The sequence below is a fragment of the Symsagittifera roscoffensis genome, chromosome 4, assembly GCF_963678635.1.
Source record: "Symsagittifera roscoffensis chromosome 4, txSymRosc1.1, whole genome shotgun sequence".
Classification (NCBI taxonomy): Eukaryota; Metazoa; Xenacoelomorpha; order Acoela; family Convolutidae; genus Symsagittifera; species Symsagittifera roscoffensis.
In genome coordinates, this window is record NC_087065.1 from 40,534,741 (window position 1) to 40,543,961 (window position 9,221).

General features: G+C 36.7%; 3 protein-coding genes across 3 annotated transcripts in view; 2 read left to right on the forward strand and 1 right to left on the reverse strand.

Moving 5' to 3' along the window:
• The window catches only part of LOC134845267 (uncharacterized), a 48,177-nt gene extending 45,670 nt beyond the window's left edge, over positions 1-2,507 (forward strand). The window contains exons 14-16 of the mRNA XM_063862213.1: positions 114-327; positions 734-950; positions 1,196-2,507. Of these exons, the coding sequence (XP_063718283.1) occupies positions 114-327; positions 734-950; positions 1,196-1,994 (1,230 nt within the window). The 3' untranslated portion in view covers positions 1,995-2,507. The remainder of the gene's footprint in view (positions 1-113; positions 328-733; positions 951-1,195) is intronic.
• The window catches only part of LOC134844878 (uncharacterized), a 527,221-nt gene that overhangs the window by 179,187 nt on the left and 338,813 nt on the right, over positions 1-9,221 (reverse strand). The gene's annotated exons all lie outside the window — the stretch shown is intronic.
• Positions 4,742-8,763, forward strand: LOC134843783 (BOS complex subunit TMEM147-like). The gene is made up of 4 exons (XM_063860060.1): positions 4,742-4,961; positions 6,528-6,694; positions 6,931-7,161; positions 8,312-8,763. Exons 1-4 carry the CDS (start codon positions 4,778-4,780, stop codon positions 8,441-8,443), a joined length of 714 nt encoding a protein of 237 aa, XP_063716130.1. The 5' UTR covers positions 4,742-4,777; the 3' UTR covers positions 8,444-8,763.

Genomic DNA, 9,221 nt, shown 5'->3' on the forward strand with positions numbered 1-9,221 from the left:
TAATATCCGATTTTAAATAAAATCCTTAATTGAATTAATGAATCTGTGAACATTCTTTGTTTTTGTTTTTGTTTCTTGCTTTTTTTTAATTAACCGTTGGCCGTAATTTTTAGAGTGAAGACTCGAATGTAAGTGTTCCGTTGTGGCAACTGACCCTCTCCGATTCACGCTTCGGTGATTGCTCAGAATTGTTTGTGAAGTTCAAAAACTGCTACGGAGAGAGAGTCAAATGGACGCTGAAGTCTCTCTTCACATGTGTCATGACAGTCGCCCTCAATCGAACTTCGATGCATTCCCCTTCGAAAGCACTGTCAGCTGAGGCACAAGGTCAAGAGATGATATATTGCAATCAAAGACCTTGTAAAACCAACTAATATTTGATTGATTCCTGAAACTTTATCGTTCTTGTTTGCACTATTATTTAAAAGTAAATGTCAATATTTATTATGTCAACTCTGGGTTTTTTTGAGAAAAAAAATTAAGTGTAAGAGAACGAAGTCATTTTCTCTTACATCGTTTTGACTTTCGATTTCTTTTTAAATGCCTTCTTTTCCCCCTCATTCAAATATTTGCGGTTTGACAATTGGCATAGCTTATAGTTAAATTCTTGCAAGCAAATCGGTTTTTGGAATCGGTAGGAATGTTACTATGAGTTTCCGTCATATTTATTCTCTCATAGAGAAAAATGTGTTTGTGCAAAGCAGCTATTATAATCTATGCGTTGTCTGATTAGAGAGGTCGAGCACCAAACTGGGCCTGTACAGAGTGAAATATCCGGTGTTCAGACTGGAGAAGACCTCGGGGTTCCTGAACGAAGGAGAGACGGCAGTGATTAGGTGTGAGTTCTGGCCCATTGAGATCGGTAAATACAGTCAGCATTTTGAGCTGAAGCTGGTTTCCAGGTGGAAGGGAGAAGAGGAGTTGAAGAAAACCCATCGGCTCATTTTGAAGTAAGTTCTTCCGGTTATTAATAATTTTTTTCGTGACTTTGACGTGATTGGTTTGTATAACTTCAAGCAAAATTCAAATAAATCTTGATATTGACGAGGTGTACAGATCTTTTTGGTGAGTTAAATCAATTTTTTGAAGAGAAAAACTGCAGGAAAGTTTTGCTAAGAGTGTTTAGAATAGCTTTTTTTTCTTGATTTTTCTATCAAAGCAGATAAGAATGAAGGCAGTGCATTTTTTTTTCAAGGGGAGCTGGAACCAATTTGAGTCGCGGGAAGATGCTGAAGGATGCCTCGCCGAAGAAGAGGCTGGAGAGAATTGAGTTCGTGTCGGATTTGCCGAAGGAGACGAGGGAAAAATTTTTAGTCACGATAGACGAAACAGGCGAGAAGATATCATACGAGCCTACAGTAGTCGGCACTCAAGTCAGAAAGTTCGTTTACATCAAAAACGCAGACGGAAAAAAGCAGCATAATGTTTGTTTTTTAAACCCTGAGCCACCCTTCGTTGTTAACCATGAAAGCTACGTTATTGGAGCTCGGAGAATTCTGAAGGTGCCAATTATTTTCAAACCAACAGAGCCGGGAACGTTCTCGTGTTTCTTCCTGGTAATAACGGACACCACCTTGAAAATGGTTCTACCTGTAATACTTCATGGAACTGCGGTTGACAAACCAAAGCAATTAAAATTTGCAAGCGAGCCGCTCGCGCTGTCTACAGAACAACTTGTAGCCGCGTCACCCAAGTTCGAAAGAGAGGAAAACTCTGCCAAAAGTGAAGAGTCGATTGTTATCCCAGAACACAGCAGCCTATCCATTACTGTTTCGGAGCCCATCTCAGCCCGAAGAGTCAATTCGGGGTCTAAGAAGTCGTCACCGAGTAGTGTGCTGTCGGTTATGGCTGATTCGGATATAACGGAGATAGTGTCCGAGTGTGCGTCGGTGAGTGTCGTGGAAACACAATACGAGACTGCAGCTGTTTCTGCAGTGCCCGTTTCAAGTGAAGATTCCATTGTTGATATAGCAAACCCCGATGCTGCTTCTTAGATTTTAACTGCAACGCAATTTGAGCTTAATCCTCCATTTTGCTCGAGAAGTCAATTATTTGTTTGTCTCATTTGGACTTGCTCAGACCAATATCTGTTTTATGCATTAGCTAAAATTTGACTGGAAGACACTTTGATCAAGTGCAATATTTGACAGTTCATGCTGTTTTGAGCCTGAAAAGAAACGCCGTTTGTATAACATAATCGCTCCTTAGCGGAAATTGACTTTGAAGTTGTTTGTGATGCCCCGCACCGTACTTATCTCTCTTCTGATTCTTGCCACTCTAAACTGGTGCTAATTAAATGATGCAATACTTCCTTATATTTTGAATTATGATATTTAGTCGTAAACATGCTTTTAGTTTTCTGTTTATTTGACCATTTCCCCTAAATTTAATCTGAAACTCATGGTTCTGTAGATGAGATTTTACGTGGAAAGGTGGTAAAAATTGTGTTTTGTTTCAGGTTTCAATTGATATATGCTGATTTACATGACGTTTGTGTTAATGAACAAAGTGAGTTTAACATATTTAAGTTTTTTGAGTTTTGAACAACTGTAATAGTTGTACAAAAACAATACGCTAATTAAGTGTAAAAAATTCTTACTAAAAATTTAATCTGAAAAAATATGATCAAGAAAATAGAAAAAATTTTCTTTATTATCTAGAGTTCATCAACACTTCACCTAGCCTCTGTTGGTTATATTCTTGATGTGTAAATCTGTTACCATAAAAAAAAGATCGTATGTTACAAAAAAAACTTAATTGAAATCTTTATTAAATTGTTTGTTTCACAGTAGGATGCAGTGTCTTCTTATAGGAAGTAAAGCGCATCAACTATTTGGTTTAACATTCGATGTTTGTTGAAATCATTTTTTTTTCATGGAAAAGTTTTGAAATTTCAAGCTCAAATTTGATTTTTCGAGGTTTGATTTTGATTTTTTAAGAGTTATGAACGTAGTGAATACTCTTATATTGGTCTCGGAGTTTCATTTTTTTTTATTAGAAAAAAGTCTGAGTATTTGTTAAGGCTCAATTTTGGTTTTTGTGGTTTCACTTTGATTTATTTTTAAGTGGACTTCATTTCCACTGTTAAAAGGAAGGTAAATTCTGCTATCGAACAGCGAAAGTGTAAAGGTCGCGAAAAACGTGATGGACTTCGAAAATGGAATTGAAAATATCAGATTTCCTAGCGAATAAAACTTCTACTTATTGATCCAGTTTTCTCCAATTGTGTTACTTTATTCAAAAAAGAGTCTGTCATATTTTGTTCCAGAAGTTCAGCGAGCTCTATGGTCTTTTTTTTCTGGGAAATTCGAAAGTTGAGATTTTAAAAAAAACAAGTCAGTTTTTTTCCTGTTTCCTTACGTTCATAGATTCTTTTCGAAAGGTTTGTTGGCTGGCTATGTTTGTTGACTGGTGTTTAGAGGACCCGAATTAAAGAAAACTCTGCCAGAAGGAAGGCAAATTTTACTATCGAACACTAAAGTATGAAGATCACGAATAACGAGAAGGACCTCCAACTTGAAAGTGGATTTAAAGTTAAAGACAGGTAGATGGTATGGCGCAGTTTTGAAGTCCTTAGGCGCTACTTTGGAGGTTGGGAGGTGGAATACCATAGCGGCTAAGCTCGTTTTTTATTAATCGAAGCTGATTTAGATAATTTTTGTATTATTTTTATTTTGAAGATACCTGTTGCTGATTTCTTGCTCGTTTGCGAAACTGTGTATATCAATTTTCTGATAACTTTTTAAACTTGCCTATGAACATGGCGAAGACGGTTATATAGGTCACGATGTTTCTCTTTTTTCCAGAATCAGTCTTTGTCAGAAGGAAGGCAAACTCGACTTTCAACTTGAAAGGGGATTGTAATTTAAAGATTCTCCAGCGGAATAAATTAAATTACCTATCGATCCATTTTTCTTAATTTGGTTGAATCAATTTCGAAAAGCTTAAGGGTAAATATTTAATGAAACTTGAGAGCTTTTTTAACAAAAAAAAAACAAGAAAAGTACCAAGTGGATTTTAATTTTCAGAAAAAAAAAAGCTATTGATCCATTTTTCTCAAAGTTGACTTTATCAAATTAAGTGTCAATCATAAATTGTTCTTGAAATTCAAAGATCTTTAAGGTGAAATATTTTCACTTTGAAGTTTGCTTCATTGCGTTCATTGACTCTTTTCTAACGGCCTGTTGGCTATGTTAACGTTTTTTTTGGCACAAAAGTGGTTTTAAAAACGTTTTTACAGGTTTCGGATGTTTTATTCAGTATTTATTTTCGCGGATCCTCGTTTCTAAGATGCTGTAACTTGGTCCAATCATCTGGAAGGAGATGATGTTTCGCATTACAAGACATTTTGGTCGTGTACAGTATTTATTTATTTATATTCCAGTAGGCATTACAAAATTCAATAAAATTGTTAAGTGCATGATCGAAGTAAAGCCACTTATAGTGGTCATGTGCTTTGTACATATCAATAAACGAAGTGAGGACAATTTTAGGTTGTGTGCTGTTTGTTCAGGAAGAAACCTTTAAAAGTCCACGCTCAAGTTTGATTTTTCGCGCTTCGATTTTTGTTTCAATTTCTCTCAACTCATTTGCTAAGTGGAAGGCAAATTATGTTCTCAAATAAGGCAATGATGCGAAAAAAAACGTGATTTTTCTTACTTGTTGAAGATTTTTCTAAATGTTGATTTAGTTTGTTATTTTACCAGCAGAATAAAAACAAGCATTAAATAAGATAAGCTCTGTTTTCAGATTTTTGTTGGTGGCAAATAATTTGAAGATGACATTTTTTCACCTGTTGAACTGTGCCGCAGTGACCTCGGCTCCCTTCGTTATCACCTACAAATGCACTGTGCTGTCCGAATACAGTAGCTTCTGGAAGTGCGTGCAGGCAGGTGCCTTCTACGTAATAACTCAGCTACTCAAACTTCTCATTCTCGCTACATTTTTCCCTGCATCTACAGGTAAGTGGAAAAGCAAAAGATAATTTTAGGGTAAAGTTGAGAGATTAGGCCTTCATTTTTGCTAACTAAGCAGTTACAGCAATTCAGTAAATAAGACATGTAAGCAGGCGCGGATCTAGGAATTTCTCGTGGGGGGGGGGGGGGGGGGGGCGGATTTTCTGAGCTCTCCCAAATCACTATAAAGACCCTAATTTGACCAAATTTTCTGCGCCACAGGCAAATTTTTGAAAAAGGCCAAAAAGGTGTTTTTAGGCAATTTGTGGCAAACTTCGACCAAAATATCGCTTTTTTCGGAAGGTCAGTCAGCCAAAAATGGATATCTCAAAATAGTTCAAAGGGGGGATTGAAAAAATCCGCCCCTAAATCCGCTACTGCATGTAAGCAATGGGCACTCAGTTGTTTCCCCAGACTTTTTCTCAAACTTTAATTGACCGCACGTGGTTCACTTGAGCTATTTTATATTCCAAGTGTCACAGATAGTGGTGCAACCGAATGTTCGAATATTCGTTCGACAAAAAACCTTTGAAGGCTCTCGCGAACATTCGGTTCTATTTGACCTGCGTGTTATTGAGTGTAAACTTTGTTTACACTAAGTATCCAAGACTCACTACTTTGGCGAGGAAGATTTCTGCATACCATTCTCGAGTACCCCGTCTGAACGTGTTTTAAGCACTGCTGGAAACTTTGCTTCCATGAAAAGGGCAACAATTACTACAGATCGAGTAAATATTCAAATTATTCTGCAATGAAAATTGGAAAATTTTCAATTAAATTGTGTTTTTCACTTGTTTCTCAAGAATACGGAAAAACCCAATGAAATATCGAATGTTCGAATGCTGTTGACGAACATTCGAAGGCTATTTTCGAACGAGTGTTGCAGCACTAGTCGCAAACCTAATGAATTGATCGAGTTTGGAGGCTTTATATGTAAGTTAGGTCCTTTGCAATTTCGTAAGACACCTCTGTCATAATTATAGCACTATTTTTTAAAATAAGAATGGATTATAAAAGTAGCGAGTAGACATTTTTGTAAACGGACAGGCCAGAAGGTAGATTTTAGCTCAACAATACCTGCCATATAGCTGCCATGAAATTTATACGGAGAATTTTACGCATTCTCTGTTTAAAAAAAAACAATTCTGAACTATTATTTCAAAATCACTTTTTAGTAATCAATTTCTTTTTTTTATAATTATCGTTTTTCAACCAATCAAATTTGAGTATTGTCAAATTAGTCTATTTGCTGATTGTACATCATGAAGTTCATCAACATAGTTAAAGCTAGCTGGAAGAATACCATTCCACTTCATTTATTTGGGTGGCCAAATTCATGAAAATAATTGGATATCTACCACGAGCTCCAGTTTTTTTCTGAAATCTGAACAAATCTCAGATTTCAATCTTTGACAATTGATGATAATTTAAATGGGTCAAAAATATATAACGCAGTTGAGTTGTGCAATAAATGGTTTATAAAAGATCATTTTAGATGGAAGGGATCTTTGAATCGATAACAACTGGGACCCTTTTTTTGATCGATATAAGTTTATTGGTTGATGATTACAGGTGACCCTATGATGCCAGCTACAACCATTGGGGGAGTGTTGAATATTGCACGGGCAACTGTGGATCTCTTGGACCTAGTGGGACTGTACTTTGCAATGGAGCAGCTGGGAGGGGGCAAAGGAGAGATTAAGTTCATGGTCGCGGGAACTGGCTGGGCGGCCGCAGAGGTAAGTAGAAAAAGTACCCCGGGAAACGAATTGCAAAGGAAATTCAAGATTCCAAAGGTCGAGGAGACAGCTGTACAGCCTTATTTTTTTTATGCGATGGTTTCATGGTTCTCCAATATTTTCATAGTTTTCTTGGTTCTTTTTTTGTTTTGGTGAATGTGCGCTCCTCAATTTTGGTGAATATATTTACAAATGTGGAACTCAACATTCAACAATTAATTGTGATTTTTTCTCAGGTCATTCTGGGTAAATTCATCCACCTATGGTTCGGCGCCAGGGGCATCGAGTTCGACTGGAAGTACATGCTGCTCTGTCTGGACTCGAACCTCATCCTGCTGCAACATATAGCCACTGCCACTTTCATCTGGATGTGGGCCAGACAACACCTTTCCTCCCGTGTGACCTCTTTTGTCAGCATGGCTCTCCTGATGACGTCATACAAACCACTCATCCTAGAACATCTCAAGGTACGGGTTATTAAAGTCCGCTTGAAATCTTAGGTCGTCTTCTACGTGGATTGGTTTCTCTGGTAGTTATGTAATCAAACACAAAAATCTGAATTTAAAAAATGAGATCATTTTTGAGATAGCCGATCCCTGTTTTTGTCTGATTATTTCAGGGGCGGATTTAAAGAAACGAACCCCTCCCCTCCTCAGAGATTCGACCCAAAGGGTCCCCCCTTTGTACTATTTTGAGATATACATTTTTGGTGACTTACCTTAAAATAAATTTCTAAAGGCGCGTTAGGCGCCAATATATACTTATTTTTGCGGGAAGAGCGCACGCCGAAAAGCGCAATTTTTGGTCAAAATTTCCAAAAAAAAGCCTAAAAACGCCTTTTTCGGTCTGTTTTTTTTTCAAAATTTTGCCTGCGGCGCAGAAAATTTGGCCAAAACAGGGTCAACTACATCTTTTGGCGTTAACTCTTTCGGCATCAACTATAAACTAAGACTTTCAAATACACTGTTGTAAAATTCCTTGCCAAATTTTTTAGAATTCTGTAACAAATAATCATTATTTGTTACAGAATTCTGAAAATTAAGGAATTTTATAACAGTGTATTTAAAAGTCTTATTTTATAGTTGATGTCAAAAGAGTGGTTGAGCTTGCCTTGAAGTTTTGTACTTCCGGACAAGTGGTCTGTGTGGGGTTCTATAGAAAATTTTCTATGTAGTCAGTCAAACATTTCAATTAAAATCTATGCTCAGAAACAGAAAAAAATTGATATTCAGCGTTTTTCAGAATTCAAGGAAAGTTTTTGTGAGTTCATAGCTGCGTAAACTTTCCTTGTACATCAAAATATGAATGGTAACTATAACACTTGGGTGATAAAGTTTTTCGTTGGGTATCAAAATAAGCTATTTTTAATGGTTTTTGCTAGTAGCTGCGCACAAATATCGTATCGACTGCAGCCCTAACTTGTCCTTGTTCGTTAATTTTCAGTAATTCACAATTGTCAATTGTGAAGATAGGTGTAAGTGACGTCTCGTCCGCCAAACTAAGTCAAGATTTCACTAAGAGCGGTAAAGTCCCCCTTTTCCAGTCCTGAGTAATGTCTAGTTCTAGGGGAGAAGTTTTTGCTCGGCTCTTATGCGCAATTTTCCTTCTTGTGTTTAGGTTATCGTCGGCTACAACGACTGGATGGGACTGATAATGAATGGAGTCATGACTTGTTCAGTGGCCTTCTCCTGTATGTACACTTATGTCACCCTCACAAAAGTAGCAAATGGTGTTTCGCATCAGAAGTAATCACAAGATCTCATGATTGATAAGATACAATGTTATATCATCGGAACTCAACCCTGAAGTAAAGTTGAAGAATCAGCTTAATACAGAAACCGGCTAAAATGGAATGAACTCTTCTCGGACTCTTATAGGAGTGCCTTGAGTAAACTTCGCTGAATAAGTTTGCCTAAACTGTGTTGGTTATGCAAGTTAATCTACGAATGAAAAATGCTATACGTTCTATATATTTATCGATTATACGTCCTCATTTGTACCATTTTTCACCTTCAGAATTTTGAGATTTTCGTGTTAAATATTTCATTAATTTATCTTTTTTCGTCCCATCATTTTTTTTAGCTCAAGTTAAATGAATTTATATTGCAAATTTTAATTTCACGTGAGAAGCACAGTTTTGAAATTTCAGAAAAAAATTACACCTAGCTCAAGAGCGGGAGCGACTGGATGTTATTACACTTTCAAGAGTAAGTGTATTATAAGCGGTAACTAGTCTTGCTATATTACTCAAGCGGAGCGTAGTCTGATACTACAACGCTACTTTTTTCCAACCTAAGATTAACACAGTTGACGGTTCCAACAACAGTGCAACAAAAACTCAAAATTTACTACAACGCTACTCTTGTGATACCACACTTCTCCTTTTTTCCAACCTAAGATTAAAGCAGTTGATGTTTTCACCAACAGTGCAATAACAACTCAAAAAAAGCTCAATATTATTTTTACAATTTGCGAAATTTTCGAAGTGCAAAATTTATACATTTATTTTCCTTATAGTTTCCGTCTT

Coding starts and splice junctions, on each gene's coding strand:
- LOC134843783 (XM_063860060.1), top strand. CDS start 4,778: ATGACATTTTTTCACCTGTTGAACTGTGCCGCAGTGACCTCGGCTCCC. Junction 4,962..6,527: donor ATTTTTCCCTGCATCTACAG/GTAAGTGGAAAA, acceptor TGATGATTACAG/GTGACCCTATGATGCCAGCT. Junction 6,695..6,930: donor CTGGCTGGGCGGCCGCAGAG/GTAAGTAGAAAA, acceptor ATTTTTTCTCAG/GTCATTCTGGGTAAATTCAT.